This window comes from Meles meles, chromosome 11 (assembly GCF_922984935.1).
Source record: "Meles meles chromosome 11, mMelMel3.1 paternal haplotype, whole genome shotgun sequence".
Lineage (NCBI taxonomy): Eukaryota > Metazoa > Chordata > Mammalia > Carnivora > Mustelidae > Meles > Meles meles.
In genome coordinates, this window is record NC_060076.1 from 817,873 (window position 1) to 844,238 (window position 26,366).

Below are 26,366 nucleotides of genomic sequence, written 5' to 3' on the forward strand. Positions count from 1 at the left end.
AGCCAGAGGCGGGATCGGCTCCTCCTCGCACACCTCACCAACTGCAGGGTGCCCGCCCCGCGGAAAGGTGGGCTGGAGTAAGGCCGGAAGCCAGGGCGTGGCTCCTCTGCGGTCCCCCTGCCAGGGCAGAGAGGCCGGGGTGCGGCCGAAGGCCCAGGGCTCCCGTGGTCATCTCCCTAGTCGTGGAGCAGCTGAAAGGACGGAGACCAGCCACAGCTGCCAGCGCTGCTGGAGGCCGGGCGCCCACCCCAAGCAGTCAGGCCTGGCCCCTGCCTGTGCACCACAGGCCACCAGACGGTTTCCGCCAGATCCTACCGCCTCCCCTCCTTCCCAGGGGATTGCGCAAAGCCCCACCGCGCGGCAGCTCAGAGGTTTTGCCGGCTTTGTGGAGCCTCAGAGATGCCCACGGCCCCCTCTCCTGCGCTCGCCCATCTCCTCCGTGGTGCAACGCCAGCTCCCCACCCCCACCCCGATACCAGTCTGGTCCTCACCAATGGGCAGGAGCTGGAGGAGGCCAGCAACCCCAGGCACCCAAGAGGGAAGGAGGGGGGTACCATGGGGGTGGTGAAAAGCCCCCAGGATGGCGAGGGGCAGCTGACCCAGGCCGTGGTTCCTGTTCGTGCCCCCTTCCGTGTACCCCCATCCCATGGACCTCAAGAACGTGAGCGGCCTGAGGCCTCTGGACACAGAACCTGAGAGCCAGTCCTTGTCCTGCCACATCCAGGACCAAGAGGGATCCAGCGGCAGTGGGGGAATGAAGCCGGTGGGGCACCAGCTTGGCTGAGTGGGGAGCAGGTCAAAGCTGAAGGGAAGTCAGATCGTGCTGACTTGCCGTCTCTCTGGCTCAGAGGAACTGGAGCAGAAGGGGAAGGAACTTGACCTCCAGGCCTGGGCCCCCAGGGCTGGTCCGAGGGTAGGGGTGGGGAAAGGAGAAAGCCTCTGGACTCCTGCCCTCTTTGTCCTGGACCAGGAGCCAGCCCCTACCTGCCAGCGTCAGGGACACAGCGACTCCTTCCCTTTCCAGTCTGGAAAGCCCCCTCTCTGTCCCCACCCCCATCCTGGGCTGCAGGGCCTGGAGGAGGAGGCCAGGAGTCCCCGAGGGCAGGCCCCGTCCGCATCCCCCGCTCGGCACTGTCAGCAGCTTGTTCCAGGCGGCCGGGCCCATGGGACTTCTGTGGACACGAGTCCTCGGTGAGGAAAGAAAGCACAGCGGGTTCTGCAGCCCCCGGGGCCAAGCCCAGCCTGGCATCTGCCCCGCGTGGGCCTGTGCTGGGGCCTCATGGGGTCTGACACTTCCGGGACCTGGGGACAGAGACCTGCCCCTCTGGAATGTGGGCTCTAGGATGAGGTGTCCTGGAGGGGGCAGGGTGAGGTGGGGGGGGAGCCCCCTGGGAACCCAGGGCAGAAACCTCAGCCTCTTGGCAGGGAGCCGAGCACAGTTCATCTGCAGCCCGAGGGTCTGGGAGCGGCACGAGCGGGCGCCGCGCGGGGAGTGGGTGACGCCACCCCAGGAGGGGCGCCGCGCTGCCGGGGGTCGGGGTGGCGGGCTCGGCGGGGTCCTTCTGTCAGGGGCTGCCTCCATCTGCGATGGCATCACCCCATCTTGCCTGCCCCGCGGGTCAACCCCAGGCCTCCCAGAGCCCAGCAGGGGTGGGAGGCCTGACCCTGGGCCCCCGAGGGTGCCCCTCCTCCCCCCAGCAGCCAGAGGATCAGAGTGGGAGGGGAGGTGAGGAGGGGGGTTGATGCCAAGGTCCCCTGGGGCGGGGGCAGGGGCGGGGCGTGGCAGGAAGATAGCCTGTCTGTGTCCCAGCAGATGAAAGGGCCTGCCTCCAGTCGGGCTGCGCAGGGGTGCGGCTGTGAGTGTGGGGCGTCTCTGCCCAGTGGCTGCTGTGATTTGAGATCCCTGGGTGTCCTGGGAGGCTGACTCTGGGCGCTGCAGATGGGGACGGCCGGTGAGTGTCTGGTCTTCGGGGAGCTGTGGGCTGGGGGGACGGGGCCCGCGGGCGACCCCGGGAAGACCGTGTCCCTTCCTGTGTCCCGTGTAGGGTGCAGCCGCTCCCAGAGGCTCCGGGCCTTGGGGGCCTTGGCCGGAGCCGCCCTCCTCTTCACCCTGTGGCTCCTGTGGCAACTTGGGCCGGCCCCCGCGAGGGTCCCCGCGCCCCCGCGAACGCTCCTCATCCTCGTCTGGCACTGGCCCTTCGCCGACCAGCCCCCCGAGCTGCCCAGCAACACCTGCACCCGCTATGGCGTGGCCCACTGCCGCCTGAGCACCGACCGCAGCCTGCTGGCCGGCGCGGACGCCGTGGTCTTCCACCACCGCGAGCTGCAGACCCGGCGGGCTCGCCTGCCCCTGGACAGCCGGCCGCGGGGGCAGCCCTGGGTGTGGGCCTCCATGGAGTCGCCCAGCCACACCCACGGCCTCGGTCGCCTCGGCGGCATCTTTAACTGGGTGCTAAGCTACCGGCGAGACTCTGACATCTTCGTGCCCTATGGCCGGCTGGAGCCCCACGAGGGCCCCGCGCCGCCCCTGCCGGCCAAGAAGGGGGTGGCGGCCTGGGTGGTCAGCAACTTCCAGGCGCGGCAGCGGCGCGTGCAGCTGTACCGGCGGCTGGCGCCCCACCTGCGCGTGGACGTGTTCGGCCGCGCCAACGGGAAGCCGCTGTGCGCCAGCTGCCTGCTGCCCGCCATGGCCCGGTACCTCTTCTACCTGTCTTTCGAGAACTCACAGCACCGAGACTACATCACCGAGAAGTTCTGGCGCAACGCCCTGGCAGCCGGGACAGTTCCCGTGGTGCTGGGGCCCCCGAGGGCCAACTACGAGGCCTTCGCACCGGCTGACGCCTTCGTGCATGTGGACGACTTCGGCTCGGCCCAGGAGCTGGCCTCCTTCCTGGCCGGCGTGAACGCGAGCGGCTACCAGCGCTACCTGGCCTGGCGAGACCGGCTCCGTGTGCGGCTGTTCGAGGACTGGAGCGAGCGCTTCTGCGCCGTCTGCACCCAATACCCCCACTTGCCTCGAGGCCAGGTGTACCAGGACCTCAAGGCCTGGTTCCAGGCCTGAGCTCTGGCCCGATGACGAGGAGGAGGCTGAGGAGGGTGGCTGGCGCCGTGGTGGGTGTGGAAGGGCTGGGTGTTGAAATCAAACCACTGGGCATCTGGCCCCCACGGGCCATCGGGATAGCACAAAGGCTGGGTTAGAAACTGGAAAGCAGAGGTCAGGCGGGAGTGGGCTGGTCCGGGCAGACTGCCTGGAGAAGGAGGCTGGCGGGCACTCGGGGGTGAAGGTGAGAGTGGGAGAGTTAGTGGGGGTGCATGTGGCGAGTCGATCGAAGATACAGGCTCCCGAGGACCTCCCAGGACCTCCCTCTGCACCTCGACAAAACCCCGGTGGGATCTTCTGTCTCAGACACCAGCTGGGAGAGGCCAGGGTTCGGGCCCTCCTGCAGTCTGGAGGGGAAAACTCTGAGCCCCAAACCTCCTCTGTCACCAAGGCCCCTTGGCTTGGGCCGTGCAGGTACATGACCCTCACTCTGCATGTGCTGGAGCCAGCTCCCGGGGACTCCGCGACAAGCCGGCCTGCTTGCATCTCTGGGAGGGACAGCGATTAGTAAAGACAGGGGGGACAAGAATGGCGCGTGCGAGTCTTGTCATGCATGCTCTCCCCAGCCGCTTCACCCACCCCCCCCCACCCCCGCCACACAGACCTCCCTGTCCTGATAGGGTCCCTCCCCCACACCACTCTGCCTGTGCCTGCCAGCTTCCTTCACCCCCTGCTAACTGACTGGCACGGCACCAGGGAGCTTTCCCTGACCCCCAAAAGGCCAAGGTGGGTGGAGAGTAGGGCGGTGCTGAGGTCTGAAACCTGGACGGGGGCGGGGGGGTGTCAAAGGAGCCTGGTCCTGAAGGCCCTGGGATTTCATTTTCTGGCTGCAGGGGTGTCTGGGGAGTGGCAGGATCTGGCTCACTCTGCCAGGTGGCGGGTGACCACACGGGCAGCACGGGGGCTGCCAGGGGAACCCCTGTGGCAGGCTGCCTGTGGGGGCGGGGAAGAGAAGCTGGAACAGCAGATAGGGGCCCCAACGGTCTTCTCCCCTGGGGCAGAAGTCAGGATTTGTCCCTGCCCCAGATGGGAGTGGGTGGCAGGTGCAGGCAGGAAGCTGCCCTCCCCGTTGACAGTGGCTTGTGGGAAGGGCCTGCCAGTCACTTCCTGGCCTGACCTAGCCCCACATGCTGACCAGGGATAAGGACGGGGGATTGGGCCCCTCTGCCCTGCCCCATTGTAAAGAAGGAGCTGAGGAGGAGCATGTAGCTGTGGTCCCCCAAAGCCTGCCATCAGCTTAGGGGAACCCTCTACGTGCATCCCCGATGTGCATCCCCGACCCTGGACATTCCGTGGCCTGCCCCTCCCGTTGGCAAGTGGGGAAACTGAAATTGGGGAGGGAGGAGCCGGCAGGGCTCGGGCGGGGTTCCCTGCCCTCTGCTGCGCTCTGCTGGCCACCCTGGGCCGCTGCAGCCCCTGCGCTGTCCGCTCCACTCCGAGTCCCACCTGCGGCCGCGGGGCTGGCTCTCGGGTTTGGCCGAGAAAGGAGCCCCTCGCCGAGGGCGCGGCCTCAGTCTCCTCAAGCACCCTGGGCGCCCCGTCTGCAGGGAACCGGCCCCCGGGCCAGAGTCCGGCCAGGCCCATCCCGCCACTTGCTCGCCAAGGGGTTCATTCCCAAGGGACCCGGGGATTCCCACAGTGGCGGGCCGGACAGCCCCCTGCGCCCCTCACAAGCGCCCACCCCTGCCTTACGCGGCCTGGGTCAGGAAGCCGCTGGCGGGCGGGAGCGCTGCGGCTTGTAGGCTGGAGGCAGACACCGGCCGCCGCGCACCGGTGGGATCTCCCGCCAGCGCTGAGCGTCCCCTCCCCGCGCGGGCGGCCACCCGCTTCCAGCCTGGCGGTGACTCGGGCCCGGGACCTGGCTCTGACGTCCAGGCGACATTCCTGCCCCCAGCACCTCCGCGCGGGGGTGGGGCGCGCACCGCCGCCCCCAGCATCCCCTCAGGGCGCCCTGGGGCAGGGGCCACCTCGGGGCGCCTCTGCAGATTCCAGCGGGGGTTCGGCGCGCCGCACAGCCGCCCCCGGGAGAAGAGCGCGCCGGCGGCGGGGGCGGGGCTCGGGGCCCGGCGAGACGGGGCGGCCAACGAGGGCGGCGGGGGCCCCGGGCGCGGCGGGCGGCGGCTCCTTTAAGCCGGGGCGCGCGGGCGGGGGGCGGCGCGGCGGCCGGGGCGGAGCCAGCGCGGAGCCGTCCCGACGCCCCAGACCCCGCCCCGCGCGGGCGATGCCGAGTGCCGAGCGGCGCGGCGGGCGGCGGGGCTGGCGGGGCGCGCGGAGGAGCGGGCCGCGGCGCGAGGGCGGCCGGAGCGCGGCCCCGCCATGGGCTTCCTGCACCAGCTGCAGCTGCTGCTCTGGAAGAACGTGACGCTGAAGCGCCGGAGCCCGGTGAGCCGCCCCGCGCGTCCGGCCTGCCCCGAGCCGGAGGGCGCGCGCACGGGGGGGCCGGCGGCGCGCTTCCCGCGCGCACGTGCGGCCGGGCCGGGCACGCGCAGACCCCGGGAGGGCCCCAGCCCACCCTCCCCGCCGGGACCCCGCGCGCCCTGGCGGGCTCCGGCCTCCGGGAAGGGGACGCGGCCGCGTCCAGCCCGCCGCCCGCGGCCGCTGACATTCGCGGTGCGCGGCTGAGTCACGGGATGGGCGCCCCGCGCGGTGCGCTCTTCGGGGGGCGAGCGGCTCGGGTCGGGGGCGAGCGGCCCCAGGACGCTGGGGTCGCGGGAGGCCCTCGTTCCCGGGACGGAGGGCTGGCCTGGGAGACTCTCTCCAGCCCAGAAGGTTTCTGGGCCCCGCTTCCTCTGGGGGGACCCTGCCCTTTCCTCCCTGCACCGCCACCTCCCTGCCCTTGGACAGACACCTCTCCTCCCCCCGCCCTTCCCCCAAGCCCGCTAGCCCTTGCTGCTGCTCTCTCACGAACGCGAGTGTCCTTGCTGTGCCAGCTCCGGCCAGTCTGCATCCCCGCACCCTTTTGTCCTCTGGGGCAGCCCTCCCTGACGCTGATCCACCCTCCCACCTCCCCAACCCCAGCCCCCTCTGGGGGCCTGGTCCTGCTGACTGGAGCTGGGACCCCCAAGCACCCCAGCCCCCTGCCCTGTGTCTGGGGCAGCCAGGGGCCTGAGCGCACAGGACGCAGCAGCTGTCAGGGACAGAAGTCCTGGTGAGCCGCCAGCCTGAGGCCGTGGGGTTGCCATCATGCTGGCCCTCACTCAGGACCCCTGCCCTGCGAAAGGCAGGGGCCCCTCCTGTTGGGCTGCCTAGCCCCCAGCAGCACAGGCACCAGAGAGGCCCGGGCAGCTCGGGTTTCTGAATGGGCCCTGGGGATTTTCCACAAGGAACCCAGAGCAGGCTGGGGTCTGGAGTGGGGGGCTTGAGGACGGAGCAGCCTCTCATTCTCACCCTCTCCCACCTGACTTGGAGTCTCCTGGGGCTGATGAGCTCCCACCAGGGACCCTCCTCAAGAAGGGCTTTGAAGTGCATAGTACCAACTCTGGGGCCACAGACAAGGCAGGGTGGCCATCATCAGCGTGGCCTGGCAGGGGTCCCCCGGGCACCTGAGCCTGGCGGGGAACCAGGCCTGAGTACACTCCCCGCCCACGTGCCTGGGGCTGGCCGGCCCTGGGTCCCGTGGATCAGGCCTGCAGCCTCTGGTGCAGCTGTCCCTGCTTCAGATTTTGGGTTACTGGGGACAGCAGGGCAGGGCTCAGAGGAGCAATGGGAGCGGGATGTGGGCATGCATTAGCCCTAGGGTTCTTGGCAGTAAGGGCACCCCGAGGGCTGGAGGGGGAGGCTGGAATGATGGCCCCTGTAGCCACTGGGGATCTCAAGGCTCAGGGAAGGGAGCAGTGGCCTGCGGGGGACTGGCAAGCAGGTGGGAGGTGTCCACGGCCCTCCAGCCAGCAGTGGCCCCCACTTGCTAGGTCAGGCCTTCCCTAGAAGCTTCCTGTACCCCTGTCCAGCAGCTTGTCAGGCCACATGGAGGTCCTTGGCCTGAGGCCACAGCAAATCAGAAATTTTTCCTCCAGGGGGGGTAAGGCCTCGCTGGGCTTGTGCGGGGGGTTTGGGTGGGCCAGGTATCTGGCACGCGCCTGTTGGCCCCCCACTTCCTGGGGAGGGTCTGGGGCTTCAGGGTCAGACCTGTGGGCTCAGCGAGCAGAGGTTTGCTCTTTATGCGGTGGGCTTCTCTGGAGAGTGGGGCACCCCCGGAGAGCTTGGTTTGAAGGGTAGGAACTAAGGGCCTCTGTCCCGGGGCTGTTCCATCTGGGAGTGTCGCCTGTCCCCTGGGCTGCCGTGGCCTCACCACTGGGCAGAGTCAGGCCGTTCTGTCTTCAGCTCTCCTCTGTTCTCCCCTTGACACTGCGGGAGGTGGCTCAAGCCCAGAGGGCGCACCTAGGCCCTGGGAACAGCATGGGGGCCCCAGGCTCATCTCAAGGGACCGGGGTTTGACTCCCTTGTGGGGCTCCCAGGTGAGGCCGAACCTGTGCCCGCCCCTCACCAGATGCCCCTCTGGCCGCCTGCCCGCCCAGCAGGCCTCCCTCCTCCCAGCAGCTCCTGCGGCCGTTGCTATAGCAACGAGGCAGTAGCCGGGCCTGTTGCTGCAGTTACACGGTGCAGGTGCCCAGTGGCGGGGCGGGTGTGGGTGGGGCTGGTACCTTGGCCGTGACCCTGGCCACCTGCGCCGCATGCAGCCACCCTGGCTCCGTGTACGTGTGTGTGGCACAGGCGCCTGTCCCCAGCCCTGCGGGTGCCCATGTTGCCTCCTTGGCCAGCCCTGGCCTGGCTCCTGGCTCGGGGAGGGGGTGGAGGCTGGCACGGACTGGGGCGGGCGTGGGGTGCGGACCACAGTGGGGTGTTCCAGGCCACAGAGCACTATTGTCAGAGCGGGTAAACAACGCCGGGAGCCGGGCCCCGGGCCAGACGGCACGCCGCCGGGGTGGGGGCCGGGGAGTCTGTTTTGCGGTGGGGGCGAGGATGAAGGAAACCTGGTCCTCTGAGAAGTGCTGGCGGGGCGAGGGTCAGGATGCGTCCTGGGGCTGAGTGGGGTGCAGGCTCCCCCGCAGAGCAGTGGGCTGGAGGTCCTCTTTCCGAAACCTTCCCTCCCTGAGCTAGGAGGGGGACAGGGTCACAGACACTGAGAAGTCCTTCCGTTTTCAAGGCAAGACACAGGGAAGCCCGAGGCCTGGGGACCTCTGACGTTCCTTTCCCAGCCCAGCAGGCTCCGCCAGGGCTCTCCTTGGTGCCCAACCGGGGGTGCCAGGAGCAATCCCGGGAATAGAGGAGCGTTCTGGGGCACACAGGCAGGGCTGTTGAGCCCATCAGAGCCACGTGGGGTGAGGGAGAGGGGCCAGGCCAGAAGAAGGAACTCGGGGCTGTCAGACTTCTGCGCACGTTTTCCTGGAGGCTCAGAGGCCTGGGCCGGAGCCATGCCTCTGGTTATCCAGTCCTTGTCTTGTGGGGTGTGATGGCGCTGTCACAGTGAGGAGGTCTGGCCCTGCGGGAGTGTGGGAGCTGTAGCTGGCACCCAAGACCACCTCAAGATCCTAGCCAGGAGAAGGTGGGGAAGGAGAAGCTGAGCTGGGCAGATTCGTGGGTCCTAGTGGACCACAAGCTGACTGGCTTGTCCCTGCTGGCGAATCCCCACGGCACCAGAACTTGGGTTGGGTGTGCAAGAGGGCAGATTTGCTTAGGCCAGACAACACTCACGCCCTCACCCATCGAAAGGGACCTCGAAGAAAGGGGAGGCAAACTCTTTTGACCCTGAAGGGCCTGGGTTGACCTTTTGTGGTCGCTGTGTGGGGCGGCGTGGGGTCCAGGCTGGGCGGGGCTGGCCCCGCCTGCCAGGAAGACATCTGTCTATCTGGGGAGAGGAGGGCTGGGGTCTGTCCTGTCCAGCCCCGGGCAGGTGGCCTGACTCAGCCCGCCCTTTCCAGTGGGTCTTGGCCTTTGAGATCTTCATTCCTTTGGTTCTCTTCTTCATCCTGCTGGGGCTTCGGCAGAAGAAACCGACCATCTCTGTGAAAGAAGGTGAGTGTCCTTGGAGGGGGAGGGTGGCAGGGGGTGGGGAGTGGTGGGGGGGCAGGGCACAGCAGGGCGGGCAGGGTGGGGCAGGCAGTTCTCACTGTGTCCCCCGTGGTGTCCTGGGTGCACGGGACTCCACACGTGTCCCAGCTCCCATGCTGTCCTGGTGCCGTCCGTGCGCCCGCTGCCCTCTGTGGTCCCTGGCCGCGCCTCTTGGCCGGGCTGGAGGACAGGGCTGGCCGCGGTTCCTCACCGTTCTCCTCTGTTCTGTTTCGCCCCTCCCCCGCATGGTCTCTTGTCCTCCTCCTGGGCCTGCATGCAGTCTGTAAGTGAGCGAGCAGCCCTCCTGGTGCGGCCTGAGCGCGCCCTGCCCCCCCTCCCCCCCCGCTTGCATTAACAGCCTTTCCTGGCCTGGCCGGGTCCTGCCGAAGCCCTTGTCCACTGTCGGGGGCAGCTGGCACACTGGGGGGTGGGGGGCGGGGGGTGCCGAAGGGCCATGGTGGCTCCCAGGTCAAGCTTCTGGGGGTGGGGGTGTCCATCTCTCTGTGGGGTCGCCCGGCCCCGCCTTGCAGGGCTGGGGCTGGGTCACCTGGCTGCTCCTCAGACCCCCATGGGCTCCTGCGTTCTCCCTGCTAACCAACTGGCCAGAGAGGTCAGAGGTCACTGCCCAGTGGGGGCCCCCACGTGCACCCCTGGGCCCTGTGGGCGGCCCCACACCTGAATTCTTAGGGAAGGTGTCAGGCATTTTGGCCTTGGGTGGCTGAGGGAAGGGGAACACCCTGGGAGTTATGGGGAAGGGATAGCCAGACACCCGTTGACCTCTGACCTGCTGGGGTCATCTGCACCGGAACTCTTGGCCCTCTGCCCCCTGTCTGCTGTTTGAAGCTGCTTTTCCTCCTGGACTTTCTCTAACTTTCTCTATTTGGCCTTCATCCCCCACCCCTTTCTTGACCCCTTCCCTGGTCCTTTCCTGTCTCTGCCCCTCGCCCCCCCCCCCCCCCCCGGCCCTCTCACCTGCCCCGACCACCCCCCTCCCCCGCAGCTTTCTACACGGCAGCGCCGCTCACCTCCGCAGGCATCCTGCCTGTCATGCAGTCTCTGTGCCCGGATGGCCAGCGAGACGAGTTTGGGTTCCTGCAGTATGCCAACTCCACGTGAGTGCCCCCCGGCCCTGCCCCCCGCCCCCCGCCCCCTGCCCCCTGCCCCCCACAGAGGCCCGTGGGTGACCTCCGATGGCGGTGCAGGGTCACTCAGCTGCTGGAGAGCCTCAACCGTGTGGTGGAGGAGGGCAACCTGTTCGACCCGGCACGGCCCAGCTTGGGCTCGGAGCTCGAGGCCCTGCGCCAGCACCTGGAGGCCCTCCGCTCTGGCCCGGACCCCTGGGAGAGCCACCTGGACAGACCTACAGGTACGCCCGGGGCAGCTCGGGCTGTGCCTCTGCTGGGGGGCTCGGGGCCCAGGCCGCTGTGTCAGCTGCGTGCAAATCCCAGCTTGGTTTCTCCTGGCCGCGGGCCGGTGTCGGGGCGTCCGTCTGGGCCATCGCTCTGGGTTCTTGGGGCGAAGGAGCTCGAGCGGACCCCGCTGAGCTGCCCTCCCCATGGCCAAACCTGGTGCGGGCACCTGGGCTCTGCGTCTGTTCGGGGTTCCTTTACCCCGGGCCCAGCTCGCCCTCAGCACCGTCCTTCTGCCTGTCCAGTGTCGTCCTTCTCTCTGGGCTCGGTGGCCAGGGACCCACGGGAGCTCTGGCGTTTCCTGATGCAGAATCTGTCGCTCCCTAATAGCACAGCCCAGGCACTCCTGGCTGCCCAGGTGGACCTGCCGGAGGTGAGGGGGGGGCGAGCGTCCGCAGGGAGCACGGGTCTTCTCTTGGGACGGCTCCTGGCCCCGCTGTCCTCTCTGTTCTCCCCGCTTATAGGAGTGGAGAGCAAGGAGAGGGGATATGGGGCTCTGGGACTTTCTGGCCTGAGCCACGCCCCCTCCCCTCCAGGTCTATCACCTGCTTTTTGGCCCTTCCCCTGCCCTGGATGTGGGGTCAGGACTCCCCAGGGGTCGGGAGCCCTGGAGCCGCCCGGGTAGCAATCCCCTATTCCGGATGGAGGTAAGAGGACCTGTTAGTGGGACGGGAACACACCGCCAGCCTCTGGGAGGGGGTTGCCACCTGAGAGGGTGAAGAAAGGGGCCTCCTTGATAATTGCGAGCTTCTTCTGGGGTGAGGCGGGTCCCTGGGAGTCTGTGGCTAGCAGGGGGGCGGGAAGCAGGAGAGTGATGTGTGTCCACTCCCCCCACCCCCCGCCCATCACAGCATCCGGGCTACCTCAGACCTGGTGCGGGCCAGGGTGGGAGGCAGGAGGAGACCCGAAGCTGTCTTGGGCTAGGGCCTTGGTTCCCTCTCGGTTGAGGTTCCTTCCTGGCTGTCCCCCTGCACCCTGCCCCCAGGAGCTGCTGTTGGCCCCCGCCCTCCTGGAGCAACTGACATGTGCGAGGGGCTCCGGGGAGCTGGGCCGGATCCTCACGGTGCCCCAGGGTCAGCAGAGAGCGCTGCAGAGCTACCGGGACGCTGTCTGCAGTGGGCAGGCTGCCGCCCGTGCCCAGCGCTTTTCTAGGCTGGCTGCTGAGCTCCACAACCAGCTGGATGTGGCCAAGATTGCCCAGCAGGTGAGGGCCTGCCTGCCTGCTGGCCCCGAGGCCCATGGCCCCGGCCGAAGGAGATGCTGGGGCTCCTTGGGCCCACGGCCGCCAGGGGGTGTGCTTGTGGCTGGGTGTCCCATGCACCCCTAGTGAGCCATGCCCCATGTCCTCCCCCGGTCTGTTTCCCAGCCCCTAGCCAGTGCTCCCTGCCCCCCCCCCCCCAGGCAGACTCTCCCTCAGCCTCTTGCATCCCAGCCTGTGTCCCACGTCCTCCACCCGACCTCAGTCTCTCACCTTCACATCAGCCCCGGGCTGCTCCCTCTCCCTCCTGGGCCTACATCTCCCCACCTTCCCCCTTTCCCATCAGCTGGGCCTGGACGCCCCCAACGCCTCGGCTCCTCCGCAGCAGCAGCCTGCACCCCCGCAGCGGCTGCAGGCCCTGCTGGAGGACCTGCTGGACGCCCAGAAAGTTCTGCAGGATGTGGACGTCCTCTCGGCCCTGGCCCTGCTGCTGCCCCAGGGCGCCTGCGCCCGCCGTGCCCCGGGGCCCCCAGCCAGCGGCCCTGGAAGGACAGCGAACGGCACGGGGGCTGCAGGGGGCACGAGCTCCAACTCCTCCGCGGAGGAGGGCGCCCGGGCCGCGGCAGCCCCCGCCTCCTCAGACGCGCTGCAGGGTCAGTGCTCCGCCTTCGTGCAGCTCTGGGCCGGCCTGCAGCCCATCCTGTGCGGCAACAACCGGTAGGTGGGCAGCAGGGCAGGCGGACAGGAAGGCAGAGGGGCGGGCCTAGCTCCGAGGCCAGGCTCTGAGCCCGCACACGCGGCTCCCACTCGGGATCCCGGCCCCACTCCCCGCCCCTCCCGGTGCACCCCTCCCACCTTGAGGTTTTGCCCCGCCCCTCTGGAAGCCCCGCCTCCGGCCCCCGGCCACCCCGCCCCTCCCGCTCTGCCGACACGCCCCCCAGACCCGCCCTGACCCCCACCCCCCCACCCGCGCTAGCACCATCGAGCCGGAGGCGCTGCGGCGGGGCAACATGAGCTCCCTGGGCTTCACGAACAAGGAGCAGCGGAACTTGGGGCTCCTCGTGCACCTTATGACCAGCAATCCCAAGATCCTGTATGCGCCAGCGGGCTCCGAGGCGGACCGCGTCATCCTCAAGGTTCGCGAGGCTGGCACGTTGGGGGCCTTCTGCCTCCTTCTGGGGCAGGAGCTGAAGGAGCTGGGCGGGCCTGGGGGACCCTGTGCAGACCGGGGTCCGCAGAACTGTCCCGGGAGGGGCTGCAGAGCTTGAGCTCTGACTTGGCTGGGGGACAGGGACTGGAGGGCTGACGGGGCAGTGGCGCGTTGAAGACGCAGGGGTACGGTGGGGCTGCTGTGGGGGTGCCCTTGACCGGCTAGTGAGGTGCAGGGTTCTGGCCTGGCCGGGAGTGGCCAGGGTGGGCAGGGCTGGTTTGGATGAAGGAGGGCCACTTGCAGAGACCTCCCAGGGCAGCCTCCGGTGGGCCAGATTGGGGGGGGGGGCAGCTGGGTGGTCTGCCAGGGTCCATTCCAGGGGAGAAGTTCTGTCGGAGAGAAGTAGAAACTTGGGCTGGAAATGACCCTGGAAGGGGGGAGCCCATGGAGGGGCTTCTAGGACGAGTGTGGGGGCGAGGAGGGCTGGTGTCAGGGCTGTTCAAGGGACATGTGGAGAAGGGCCCAGCAGAGGAGCTGGGAAGGCGCAGCCGGTGACCTGGGAAAGCTGGAAGCCAGGCTGCCCTGGGGGCGGGGCCTCGCCAGCACTCTGGGGGGGGGGGGTCCCAGGAAGGTGGGGAGGGGAGGGTTTCCAGCACCCAGGTCCACGTCTGGCCAGAGCAGGAGTGGCCGTTGGCAAAGGACCGGCCTGGGGGGAGACAAAGGAGTGGAGGACCCCCTTGCTGGCTGGGCTTTTCCCATGAGCCCCGTGACCCATGCCCTCACCCTCTGCAGGCCAACGAGACCTTTGCCTTTGTAGGCAACGTGACCCACTACGCCCGACTGTGGCTCAACATCTCCGCCGAGATCCGCAGCTTCCTGGAGCAGGGCAGGCTGCAGCGGCACCTCCGCTGGCTGCAGGAGGTGCTGGGGCGCCAGGCGGGGGTGGGGGGTCCTCCGTGTTCCGGGCCACCCCCTGAGCCAGTCCTCCCCCGCAGTATGTGGCAGAGCTGCGGCTGCGCCCCGAGGCCTTGAACCTGTCCCTGGACGAGCTGCCGCCCGCCCTGCGTCAGGACAACTTCACGCTGCCCAACGGCTCGGCCCTCCTGCAGCAGCTGGACACCATCGACAACGCGGCCTGTGGCTGGATCCAGTTCATGTCCAAGGTGGGGTGGGCGAGCCGCGCGGGCTCGGCGGGCGCCCAGGGCCGGCTCCAACACTGCCCCTCCCCCCAGGTGAGTGTGGACATCTTCAAGGGTTTTCCCGACGAGGAGAGCATCGTCAACTATACCCTCAACCAGGCCTACCAGGACAATGTCACCGTGTTCGCCAGTGAGCTGGTCCCCCGGAGCCCTGCTCTTCTGCCTCTCCCCGCCCCAGCCCCATCCCCAGTCTCTCTCCCACTTCCCCGGCCCCGGGAGCCGGTCCGCTTCTCCAGCTTCACCCCTCCCTGGCCCCGCCCCTCGCCCCCTAAGCCAATCCCGGCTCTGCTCTAGCCAGGACCCGCCCCCTTTGTGTCCCCGCCCCCCAGCCCGCCGCGGCTCTGTCCCTCCACCTGCCCCTCCTGTCCCCAGGCGTGATCTTCCAGACCCGCAAGGACGGCTCCCTGCCGCCCCACGTGCACTACAAGATCCGCCAAAACTCCAGCTTCACCGAGAAAACCAATGAGATCCGCCGGGCCTACTGGCGCCCGGGGCCCAACACCGGCGGCCGCTTCTACTTCCTCTACGGCTTCGTCTGGATCCAGGGTGAGGCCGGCTCCTGGGGCCAAGGTGGCGGGGAGGGCCCCGGGGATCCCTGCCCCACGGCTGACCCCTTCTGCCCGCAGACATGATGGAGCGCGCCATCATCAACACCTTCGTGGGGCACGACGTGGTGGAACCCGGCAACTACGTGCAGATGTTTCCCTACCCCTGCTACACGCGCGACGAGTGAGTGTGGGGGGGCTGGGCCCCCGGGCGGGCTCAGGCTGAGCCCCTCCCCTCACGCCCCTGCCCCCCCCCCAGCTTCCTGTTCGTCATCGAGCACATGATGCCGCTCTGCATGGTGATTTCCTGGGTCTACTCGGTGGCCATGACCATCCAGCACATTGTAGCAGAGAAGGAGCACCGGCTGAAGGAGGTGGGGGGACGGAGGGGTGCACGGGTGGGGGACGGAGGGGTAGAGACAGGTTAGTCCTTCCTGGCGGCCCGTCCCGTGGGCCGAGGCCTCCTGCCCCAGCCCGCTGCCCACCTGCCCGCAGGTGATGAAGACCATGGGCCTGAACAACGCGGTGCACTGGGTGGCCTGGTTCATCACCGGCTTCGTGCAGCTGTCCATCTCCGTGACCGCCCTCACGGCCATCCTCAAGTACGGCCAGGTGCTCATGCACAGCCACGTGCTCATCATCTGGCTCTTCCTGGCCGTCTATGCTGTGGCCACCGTCATGTTCTGGTGAGCTCCGCATGGCTGGCCGCGGGCTGGGAGGGAGCCGCGCTTGGGCGCTGGCAGGGTGCCCCTCGCATTCGCCCAGGAGCCCGGACGCACCCCCTTGGAGCGGCTCTGTACCCTGGGAGGGACGTGCTGGGAGGGCTCGGGGCCCTGCGCCGAGGGTTGCTTGTGGCTGACGCCCGCGGCCTGCCCCGCCCTAGCTTCCTGGTGTCCGTGTTGTACTCCAAGGCCAAGCTGGCCTCGGCCTGCGGGGGCATCATCTACTTCCTGAGCTACGTGCCCTACATGTATGTGGCGATCCGCGAGGAGGTGGCCCACGACAAGATCACCGCTTTTGAGAAGTGCATTGCGGTGAGGGTCCCGGCTGGGCGGGGCGGGCTGGGGTCTGGCCTCCTGCCCTCGCTGACGACCACCGCCCCCTGCCCTCAGTCCCTGATGTCCACAACAGCCTTCGGCCTGGGCTCCAAGTACTTTGCGCTGTACGAGGTGGCGGGCGTGGGCATCCAGTGGCACACGTTCAGCCAGTCGCCCGTGGAAGGCGACGACTTCAACCTGCTCCTGGCTGTCACCATGCTGATGGTGGACGCCGCCGTCTATGGCGTGCTCACGTGGTACATTGAGGCTGTGCACCCAGGTACCCGCCAACTCTTTGGAGCGGGGAAGGAGAGCGTGTGTGGCTCCCCGGGGGGGACAGTCACCCCAGGTCCCCGGGTCAGCCCCTCTTCCACTTTCTGCCCCCCCGCAGGCATGTATGGGCTGCCCCGGCCCTGGTACTTCCCGCTGCAGAAGTCCTACTGGCTGGGCAGCGGGCGCGCGGAGGCCTGGGAGTGGAGCTGGCCGTGGGCGCGTGCCCCCCGGCTCAGTGTCATGGAGGAGGACCAGGCCTGTGCTATGGAGACCCGGCGCTTGGGTGAGGCGGGTGCCGGGGTGGTGGCCGGGACGCTCCGGGATTTTGGGGGCCCTGGGCAGCCTGAGCTGACCCCCTGCCCTGGTGCAGAGGAGATGCGGGGCATGGAGGAGGAGCCCACCCACCTGCCGCTGGTGGTCTGCGTGGACAAGCTCACCAAGGTCTACAAGAACGACAAGAAGCTGGCTCTGAACAGGCTGAGCTTGAACCTCTACGAGAACCAGGTGGTGTCCTTCCTGGGGCACAACGGGGCTGGCAAGACAACTACCATGTGAGCGTCGGGGCAGAACCCTTAGCAGGTGGGCAGCCGGGTGGGCCCCCCGCGGGAGGTCCTGACCCCGCCTGCCCGCCCAGGTCCATCCTCACTGGCTTGTTCCCACCGACCTCGGGGTCGGCCACCATCTACGGGCACGACATCCGCACGGAGATGGATGAGATCCGCAAGAACCTGGGCATGTGTCCGCAGCACAACGTGCTCTTCGACCGGCTCACGGTGGAGGAGCACCTCTGGTTCTACTCGAGACTCAAGAGCATGGCGCAGGCGGAGATCCGCAAGGAGATGGACAAGTGGGTGGGGCAGGGAGGGGCCCGGGCCTGCGGGGACCCCAGCATCCCGGCCCCCAGGGCCCAGGCCCACACGCCCGCCCCCACCCTGTCCCGGCCTCAGGATGATCGAGGACCTGGAGCTGTCCAATAAACGGCACTCGCTGGTGCAGACGCTGTCGGGCGGCATGAAGCGCAAACTCTCCGTGGCCATCGCCTTCGTGGGCGGCTCGCGCGCCATCATCCTGGACGAACCCACCGCGGGTGTGGACCCTTACGCACGCCGAGCCATCTGGGACCTCATCCTCAAGTACAAGCCGGGTGAGCAGGGCGCGGGGCGGCTGTGGGCGGCCCCCACCTGGCCCTGCCCACCCCGGCGCCCTGACCCTGACCCTGGGCTCCCCCAGGCCGCACCATCCTGCTGTCCACCCACCACATGGACGAGGCCGACCTGCTCGGGGACCGCATCGCCATCATCTCCCACGGGAAGCTCAAGTGCTGTGGCTCCCCGCTCTTCCTCAAGGGCGCCTACGGGGACGGCTACCGCCTCACTCTGGTCAAGCGGCCTGCTGAGCCCGGGGACCCCCAAGGTCTGTGCAGAGGCGTCCTGGGCCGGCTTGGGGCCCCGCCCACCCCAGGATCCCTTCTCCCAGCCCCGTGAGCTTCAGGACTGGGCCCCTGCCTTTGCCCCGGCGACGCTAGCACGCCTGGTCGGGCCCGGGGCTCCCTCTTCTCACGTCCGCTCTTGACCTGGCTGCGCCCCCATAGAGAATCCTCCTCCACCGGCCCCCGAGTGCGGCTCCTCTGTATTCCTTCTCTTCCTAGAGCCAGGACTGCCAGCCAGCCCCCCCGGCCGCACACAGCTGAGCAGCTGCTCGGAGCCCCAGGTCTCCCAGTTCATCCGCAAGCACGTGGCCTCCTGTCTCCTGGTCTCCGACACGAGCACAGAGCTCTCCTACATCCTGCCTAGCGAGGCCGCCAAGAAGGGGGCCTTCGAGCGTCTCTTCCAGGTGTGGGCTGCAGCAGGCTCGGGGCCGGGGTCCCTTCCAGCTGTGGGGTGCGGTGGGCTCGGGGCCGAGGTCCCTTCCAGCTATGGGGTGTGGTGGGCTCGGGGCCGGGGTCCCTTCCAGCTGTGGGCTGCAGCGGGCTCAGGGCCGGGGGAGTCCCTGCTGGGTCCTGGGCCGCACCGGGTCACATGCAGCCCCTCGCAGCACCTGGAGCAGAGTCTGGACGCGCTGCACCTAAGCAGCTTCGGGCTGATGGACACCACGTTGGAGGAGGTGTTCCTCAAGGTGTCAGAGGAGGACCAGTCTCTGGAGAACAGTGAGGCCGGTGAGCAGTCCCAGAGCGGCTCCTCAGTCCCGCACATAGACACCCCCGCTCCCGGGTGCCTGACCTTGGGCCAGGGCGGCTCACTCTTCCCCTGGCTCCGGGGTCCGAGGGCCCTGGGTGGGAACACGCTGCCACCAGTCTCTGCCGCGCTGGGGCTGAGCAGCCGGGGCAGGGAGGCGGCCGTGGGACCGCGGGCTCCCCGGGGCAGGTGGGCGAGCCTGGGGACTGAGCCCCGCTTCTCCCTGCCCTGGCCCCTCTGCGGCGGCAGACGTGAAGGAGTCCAGGAAAGACGCTCTCCCCGGGGCGGAGGGTCCGGCCTCGCTGGGGGAGGCGTGTGCAGGCGGCCTGGAGTACGGCCTGGAGTCCGCCCTGCAGTCCGCGTCCTCCGTGAGCTCTGCCCGCGGCGACGAGGGAGCCCCCTACGCGGACGTCTGTGGCGACTACCGCCCGCTGCTTGACAACCTACAGGACCCCGACAACGTCAGCCTGCAAGGTGGGGGGCGGCTGGGCGGGGGCGCAGGGGGGGGTCCCTGGGGGCTGCTGGGGGCCGCCCGCTCAGCCCCTGCCCCCCATGCAGGAGTGGAGGCGGAGGCCCTCGTGCGGGCCGGCCAGGGCAGCTGCAAGCTGGAGGGCTGGTGGCTGAAGGTGCGCCAGTTCCACGGGCTGCTGGTCAAGCGCTTCCACTGCGCCCGCCGCAACTCCAAGGCGCTGTCCTCCCAGATCCTGCTCCCCGCCTTCTTCGTCTGCGTGGCCATGACCGTGGCCCTCTCCGTCCCTGAGATCGGTAGGGCTGCCGGGCCAGGCAGGGGGACTCGGGGGCCAGCATCCCTCTCCAGTGGGACTGTGGTTCTTCCCCACTCCTGACCGCTGCCCTGGCCTGGGCCCTCCAGCCAAGCCCGCGGACACTGTGTGGGCCTGGGACTCGTGCCTCCTTGGGACCCAGACCCCAGGCTTGGACACTAAGGGTCTGGGGAAGGAGAAACCTAGGCCCGGGGGCCGCCGGTAGGCCGTCAGAGTGTGCTCAGGCTTGCCCATGCCCCCTCCAGGTGACCTGCCCCCGCTGGTCCTGTCGCCCTCCCAGTACCACAACTACACCCAGCCCCGCGGCAACTTCATCCCCTACGCCAACGAGGAGCGCCAGGAGGACCGGTGAGGCCACCGCCGGGCAGCTGTGGCGGGCAAGGGCTGGCGGAGGGCGCGGAGACAGGCGGCCTCTCCCCACCCAGACTCACACCGCGGGTTCCCCCAGATTGCGACTGTCGCCGGATGCCAGCCCCCAGCAGCTCGTGAGCACGTTCCGGCTGCCGTCAGGTGTGGGCGCCACCTGTGTGCTCAAGTCTCCGGCCAACGGCTCCCTGGGGCCCGTGCTGAACCTGAGCAGCGGCGAGTCCCGCCTGCTGGCCGCCGCCTTCTTTGACAGCATGTGCCTGGAGTCCTTCTCGCAGGGGCTGCCGCTGTCCAACTTCGTGCCTCCCCCGCCCTCCCCCGCTCCGTCCGACTCCCCTGTGTCCCCAGAGGAGGACCCGCTGCAGGCCTGGAATGCTTCGCTGCCCCCCACCTCTGGGCCAGGTATGGGTCCCCCCAGGCTGCCGTGGGCTGGGGGGGGCGGGGCACGGCACGGGTCCGAGCTGACGCCCCCGCCGCGCCCACAGACAACCGGACGTCGGCACCCTCCTTGCCACGCCTGGTGCGGGAGCCCATCCGCTGCACCTGTTCTGCACAGGGCACTGGCTTCTCCTGCCCGGGTGGTGTGGGTGGGCATCCACCCCAGATGCGGGTGGTCACCGGAGACATCCTGACTGACGTCACCGGCCACAATGTCTCCGAGTACCTGCTCTTCACCTCCGACCGCTTCCGGCTGCACCGGTGAGCGGGGTGGGGGCCGCCAGCCGGTTGTGGGCGAGGGGGCGGCCCACCCGCCGCGTGTGGGGCCTCACCGCCCCTCGACCTGCCCGCCCAGGTACGGGGCCATCACCTTTGGCAACGTCCAGAAGTCCATCCCGGCGTCGTTCGGTGCCCGGGCCCCGGTCATGGTGCGGAAGATCGCAGTGCGCCGGGCAGCCCAGGTGAGCCGCGCGGCCCCAAGCCCTGCGGCACCCAGCTCCAGCGCGAGGCGGGCAGGCGCCCACAGCGCTCTTAGGGCACTTCTGGGTCCCTCCAGGTTTTCTACAACAACAAGGGTTACCACAGCATGCCCACCTACCTCAACAGCCTCAACAACGCCATCCTGCGGGCCAACCTGCCCAAGAGCAAGGGCAACCCCGCAGCCTATGGTGAGCCTGCAGCGCCGGCGGGCCAGGGCACGGTGGGCCGGGGCGGGGCAGGGGCAGGGGCAGGGCAGGGCGGCTGCGGGGCGCGGGGCTGTGTGGAGCAGGTCCCTGAGGCTGCTTTCCCCTGTGCCCTAGGCATCACTGTCACCAACCACCCCATGAACAAGACGAGCGCCAGCCTCTCCCTGGATTACCTGTGTGTATGGGATGGGGGGCAGGGGTGCAGCTGCGGGACGGGGTCCCAGGCAGAGGCTGATGGCTGCCTCGCCCCCAGGCTGCAGGGCACGGACGTGGTCATTGCCATCTTCATCATCGTGGCCATGTCCTTCGTGCCAGCCAGCTTCGTGGTCTTCCTGGTGGCCGAGAAGTCCACCAAGGCCAAGCACCTGCAGTTTGTCAGCGGCTGTAACCCCGTCATCTACTGGCTCGCCAACTACGTGTGGGACATGGTGTGCCCCTCCCCGCGTGGCCAAGGGGGTTCCCGTCACCCCCAGACCCCTGCCGTCCCATGACCCTGTCCCCTGCCAGGCCTACCCGTTCTGGCCCCAGACCCCCAGCCCTGCCCCCAGAGCCCTCCCCGCTGCCCCTGGACCCCTCACCTGCCTCTCTTGCTCTGGCAGCTGAACTACCTGGTCCCGGCCACCTGCTGCGTCATTATCCTGTTCGTGTTCGACCTGCCGGCCTACACGTCCCCCACCAACTTCCCTGCCGTGCTCTCGCTCTTCCTGCTCTACGGGTAAGGGGCAGCGGGCGGGGGCGGGGTGGGGGCGGGCCTGCGGCTTGACCACCTGCTCCGGCCCCACAGGTGGTCTATCACGCCCATCATGTACCCGGCCTCCTTCTGGTTCGAGGTGCCCAGCTCGGCCTACGTCTTTCTCATCGTCATCAATCTCTTCATTGGCATCACGGCCACGGTGGCCACCTTCCTGCTGCAGCTCTTTGAGCATGACAAGGTGGGGCAGCGTGGGGGGCCACAGCCGGCGGTGGCGGGGCGCAGTGGGCGGCAGGGCCTAGGCCGTGCCTGTGACCCCCTGTGACTCTCCAGGACTTGAAGGTGGTCAACAGTTACCTGAAAAGCTGCTTCCTCATCTTTCCCAACTACAACCTGGGCCACGGGCTCATGGAGATGGCCTACAACGAGTACATCAACGAGTACTACGCCAAGATCGGTGAGCAGGGCGGGCGGGCCGCCGGCCGGGTCATGCCTGGCCCAGAGATGGGGACTTGCAGGCGTGGGTGGAGCCCCCAGGCACAGGCCCTGAGCCGGCTGCCCCACAGGCCAGTTTGACAAGATGAAGTCCCCGTTCGAGTGGGACATTGTCACCAGGGGGCTGGTGGCCATGACGGTCGAAGGTTTCGTCGGCTTCTTCCTCACCATCATGTGCCAGTACAACTTCCTGCGGCAGCCCCAGTGAGTCGGGGAGTGCCGGGAGTGGGTCGGGGAGTCCCACAGCCCCGTGGGGAGCACTGGGCGACCGCAATGCCCACGCTGTCCCTGCAGGCGGATGCCAGTGTCCACCAAGCCCGTGGAGGACGATGTGGACGTGGCCAGCGAGCGGCAGCGAGTGCTGCGGGGGGATGCTGACAATGACATGGTCAAGATCGAGAACCTGACCAAGGTGGGCCCTGGGCTTGTGAGAGGGGCTGGGTTGGGCAAGCCCCAGTGGGGGCGGGGCCCAGGTGGAGGCGTGTTTCCTGGTGGGGACGGGCCCAGGTGGGGGTGGAGCCTCGGTGGGGGCGTGTTTCCGGGCAGGGGCGCGGCCCAGGTGGGGGTGCGGCGGTTCGAGGCGAGCTAGCGAGGTTGGGCCCCTGCCGAGCCGCGGGATCCCTCCCGCCGCCAGGTGTACAAGTCCCGGAAGACCGGCCGCATCCTGGCGGTGGATCGCCTGTGCCTGGGCGTGCGTCCTGGCGAGTGCTTTGGCCTCCTGGGCGTGAACGGCGCCGGCAAGACCAGCACCTTCAAGATGCTGACGGGTGACGAGAGCACAACGGGGGGCGAGGCCTTTGTCAACGGGCACAGGTGCAGGCGGGCGCGCGCCTGGGCGGGTGGGGTGGCCGCGGCCGCCGGCGCTGACGGCTCGGTGTCCCCAGCGTGCTCAAGGAGCTGCTCCAGGTGCAGCAGAGTCTGGGGTACTGCCCGCAGTTCGACGCCCTGTTCGACGAGCTCACGGCCCGGGAGCACCTGCAGCTGTACACGCGGCTCCGCGGCATCCCCTGGAAGGACGAGGCGCGGGTGAGCGGCGCGCGCGCAGGGGAGGGGCGGACCGGAGGGGCGGGCCCTGATGGGGTTCTCGCGCCCAGGTGGTGAAGTGGGCCCTGGAGAAGCTGGAGCTGAGCAAGTACGCGGACAAGCCCGCGGGCACCTACAGCGGCGGCAACAAGCGCAAGCTGTCCACGGCCATCGCCCTCATCGGGTACCCCGCCTTCATCTTCCTGGTGAGCCGGGGCGGGGTCGGCTCCCGGCAGCCCTCGGGTGAGCCGGGTTGGGGGGGGGGCAGCGCGCGGGGCCGGCCGCAGCGGCTGAGCCTGGCGGCCCCCCAGGACGAGCCCACCACAGGCATGGACCCCAAGGCCCGGCGCTTCCTCTGGAACCTCATTCTGGACCTCATCAAGACCGGGCGCTCGGTGGTGCTGACGTCGCACAGGTGTGTCCCCGCCCCCGCCGCCCCGCCCCGGCCCCGCCCCGGCCCCGCCCCGCGCCGCCAGCCTGTGCCTCTGCCCGCAGCATGGAGGAGTGCGAGGCGCTCTGCACGCGTCTGGCCATCATGGTGAACGGGCGCCTGCGCTGTCTGGGCAGCATCCAGCACCTGAAGAACAGGTGAGCCGCACCGGCGTGGGGGTGGCGGGCCGCGGAGTGGGTGGCGGGCGGCGGGGACACGACCCGTGGCGGCGGGGGGCCGGGCGCTCGGGGCCACAGGCCTGTCCCGCAGGTTTGGAGACGGCTACATGATCACCGTGAGGACCAAGAGCGGCCAGAACGTGAAGGACGTGGTGCGGTTCTTCAACCGGAACTTTCCGGAGGCGGTGCTCAAGGTGGGCGGGGCCCCAGGGGTGGGGCTGGGGGGCCTGCTGGGCGGCCTCTGACCCCGCGTCCCCCCAGGAGCGTCACCACACGAAGGTGCAGTACCAGCTCCAGTCGGAGCACGTCTCGCTGGCTCAGGTGTTCAGCAAGATGGAGCAGGTGGTGGGCGTGCTGGGCGTCGAGGACTACTCGGTCAGCCAGACGACGCTGGACAACGTGAGTGCCCCCGGGGGGCGCGGGCAGGGGTGCCCAGCCAGGGCCACGGCTGGCTCACTGCCTGCACCGCCCGCCAGGTGTTCGTGAACTTTGCCAAGAAGCAGAGCGACAACCTGGAGCAGCAGGAGACTGAGCCGCCCTCCGCCCTGCGGTCGCCCCTGGGCCGCCTGCTCAGCCTCTTCCGGCCGCGGCCCACCCCCACGGAGCTGAGGGCCCTGGTGGCCGATGAGCCTGAGGACCTGGACACGGAGGACGAGGGCCTCATCAGCTTCGAGGAGGAGCGGGTGAGCCACGTGGCCGGAGGGCTCGGGCTCGGCCTGAGGAGTGGTGTGAGGGAGGGGTCACCTGGGGACATTTGGGGACACAGGAGACCCCGGCCCAGGCAGATGCAGACTCACCGCAGACCCTGTGGCTGCCTGGGAACATTGCAGGGACTGCAAGGACAGGCAGAGCAGGGTAGCAGGGAGCAGAGCCCGGGGTCGGGAGAGAGCAGGAAACGCGGCAGCCGCCAGACTCCAGGGACAGAGACCACAGGAGGCTTCGCCACTGAGGGAGGACTCCAGGGAGACGGAGGAGGGCTGCCCTGTCCCAGGCCCGGGTTGGGGGGCTGCGGGGATTTGTGGACGCCTCCCCAAGCCCGGCCTGCCTGCTCTCTGTCCACCAGGTCCAGCTCTCCTTCAACACAGACACACTCTGCTGACCGCCAGGTGCTGGCCCAAGGACATGCTGTGGGGACAGAAGTCAGGCGGTGGCCGAGGCCCCACCCCATGCCCCCAGTGCCCGCCCACAAGGCCCTGGAACGGGAGGTCCAGGACCAAGGGCTTCCTGCCCCCTCCAGCCCCTCACCTGTCCTCAGCTCTGACTGAGGCCACTGCGCTGCCCTCCCCTAATTGTGCCAAAGGTCGGCCTGGCCCTGGGCTGCGCACACCCTCCCCCTGCTCTGCCTTAAAGCCTTGGGGTCGGGTCGGCCCCTAGTCTCTGCCCCTGCCAGCTCTGCCCGCCACCCCTCGGCCGCTGGGGTGACACAGGCCACCGGGTACCAGCAGACTGCTGGCCAGGCCTAATGTCCTGAGTGGGCTGGTCTGCGGCTGAGGCCGGGACTGAGCTGGTCCCGTCCCCAGACCCTTATTTATTTTGCTTTAGGAAGAGGCTTCCTCTTGCGGTCCTGTCCGGCAGCCCCCACCTGAGGGAAGCTGTGGGCGTGGGCCAGGGAGGGGACGCCTCCGGGTGGCAGGCCAGGCGGCAGGAATGGAGAAGCTGGCCCCACTGGCCGACAAGGGCCAGATCCCCGCCCCGTCCCCTCCAGCTGCCACTGCTCTCCCGCCCAGCTTGGCCCCCCGCACACCCACCCACCCGGGAGCCGGACCTGTACATAGCGCACCGATGTTTGTTTTAAAATAAACAAAAAAGCCCATGCAGGACTACATGTGTGGAGCGGGGTGTTGGGGCGAAGAGGGGCCCTCCTGACGCTTATGGTGTGTGCCTCACAGGGACGGATGCCATGTCCCCGAGCGCTGAGGCCAGGGTAACGGGAAGCGGGCTAGGTCAGCCTGGAGGAGGACAAGGGGCCGCCTCCCTCTGAACAGCCGCTGGAACCGGGAGACTTCGGAGGCAGGGGCTGCCCATCACGCCCCTCCCCTGCTGCACCCATACAGCCGAGACTCCCTGCCAGGTCCTGAGTGGGCTCCTTTGTGCCTTGTTGTCAACTGGGCGGGCGTGCTCTCCGTGCCGCATTCTCCCCGCCCCGGAGCCCAGGGCCCAGGGCCCACAGGCCGGCAGCGTTGCTGGGCTGTGTCAGTCTCATCCAGGATGGGGGGCTTGCAGGAGGTGACCTCTAGGCTGGGAGCCCAGGAGGGGACAGGTGCGAAGGTTGGGGGCAGTGTGGAGGCTCCCAGGAACAGGGTGGGGTGGGGGCTCGGGCCCTGCACCAGTGGAGCCTGGAGACCGGCCACAAAGGTCCCAGAATCTGCGTTCCTTGAGCTTGGCCATGGTCGTGTCCCAGAAGAGACCCCTTTCAGGGGACTGGAAGGGACACAAGACTTCCCAGGAGGATGAAGGGTCACATTTCGCAAAACCCTTTCACCCTGGTTGGGGTGGGTGGTGCTGGCGATTTCCCTTTTTTTTCTTTCTTTCTTTTTTTTTTTTTTTTTAAGATTTATTTATTTGAGGGGCGCCTGGGTGGCATAGTGAGTTAAAGCCTCTGCTTTTAGCTCAGGTCATGATTCCAGGGTCCTGGGATCGAGCCCCACGTCCGGCTCCCTGCTCAGTGGGGAACCTGCTTCCCCCTCTCTCTCTGCCTACTTGTGATCTCTGTCAAATAAATAAATAAAATCTTAAAAAAAAGAGAGATTTATTTATTTTGAGAGAGAGTGAGTGGGGGGAGGGGCAGAGGGAGAGAATTTCCAGGCGAACTCCCCGCTGAGTGCGGAGCCCTAACTGCGACTTGATTTCACCACCCTGAGATCGTGACCTGAGCACCTGAGCGGAAACTCAGAGCCGGAAGCTTAGCCCACTGAGCACGCAGGCACCCCCAAATGGTAGTTTTCTGATTATTTCATCCTTTCCGTGCTTATTAGCTGACATTTTCTTCAAACATCTCCCCTTTTAGAAATATATCACTGTGGCTTCACCAGTTTTTAAAAAATCAACATGCCATTTATTGCTGTCATCTTAAAGATTTTTCTTTTAGGATTTTATTTATTTGTTTATGTTAGAGCACGAGCAAGGGGCAGAGGGAGAGGGAG

General features: G+C 68.1%; 2 protein-coding genes across 5 annotated transcripts; both read left to right on the top strand.

Moving 5' to 3' along the window:
- Nucleotides 1-910: 910 nt before the first annotated feature.
- On the top strand, nucleotides 911-3,621 carry FUT7 (fucosyltransferase 7). The gene is made up of 3 exons (XM_046023101.1): nucleotides 911-1,191; nucleotides 1,814-1,952; nucleotides 2,046-3,621. Exons 2-3 carry the CDS (start codon nucleotides 1,940-1,942, stop codon nucleotides 3,059-3,061), a joined length of 1,029 nt encoding a protein of 342 aa, XP_045879057.1. The 5' UTR covers nucleotides 911-1,191; nucleotides 1,814-1,939; the 3' UTR covers nucleotides 3,062-3,621.
- Nucleotides 3,622-5,330: 1,709 nt separating this feature from the next.
- On the top strand, nucleotides 5,331-25,036 carry ABCA2 (ATP binding cassette subfamily A member 2). Of its 4 annotated transcripts, XM_046022647.1 has the most exons (50): nucleotides 5,331-5,482; nucleotides 9,019-9,112; nucleotides 9,429-9,431; nucleotides 10,149-10,260; nucleotides 10,351-10,514; nucleotides 10,803-10,930; nucleotides 11,094-11,204; nucleotides 11,543-11,761; nucleotides 12,102-12,472; nucleotides 12,732-12,891; nucleotides 13,698-13,826; nucleotides 13,901-14,068; nucleotides 14,138-14,234; nucleotides 14,477-14,650; nucleotides 14,731-14,833; nucleotides 14,909-15,023; nucleotides 15,145-15,335; nucleotides 15,533-15,683; nucleotides 15,762-15,966; nucleotides 16,078-16,242; nucleotides 16,330-16,510; nucleotides 16,594-16,806; nucleotides 16,907-17,103; nucleotides 17,190-17,372; nucleotides 17,608-17,792; nucleotides 17,994-18,114; nucleotides 18,383-18,607; nucleotides 18,692-18,898; nucleotides 19,161-19,263; nucleotides 19,364-19,683; nucleotides 19,767-19,980; nucleotides 20,075-20,180; nucleotides 20,276-20,387; nucleotides 20,520-20,580; nucleotides 20,659-20,833; nucleotides 21,005-21,120; nucleotides 21,190-21,337; nucleotides 21,430-21,553; nucleotides 21,663-21,795; nucleotides 21,886-22,003; nucleotides 22,226-22,404; nucleotides 22,476-22,617; nucleotides 22,686-22,820; nucleotides 22,926-23,029; nucleotides 23,110-23,202; nucleotides 23,315-23,417; nucleotides 23,485-23,622; nucleotides 23,700-23,906; nucleotides 24,287-24,329; nucleotides 24,766-25,036. In XM_046022647.1, the coding sequence occupies exons 1-49, from the start codon at nucleotides 5,417-5,419 to the stop codon at nucleotides 24,320-24,322; spliced, it is 7,305 nt and encodes a 2,434-aa protein (XP_045878603.1). In that variant the 5' UTR covers nucleotides 5,331-5,416; the 3' UTR covers nucleotides 24,323-24,329; nucleotides 24,766-25,036. The 4 variants fall into 4 exon arrangements, with proteins under 4 accessions (XP_045878603.1, XP_045878602.1, XP_045878605.1 ...); XM_046022646.1 differs by having other exon boundaries at nucleotides 24,287-25,036; XM_046022649.1 differs by having other exon boundaries at nucleotides 12,141-12,472; nucleotides 24,287-25,036.
- The last annotated feature ends 1,330 nt before the right edge of the window (nucleotides 25,037-26,366 follow it).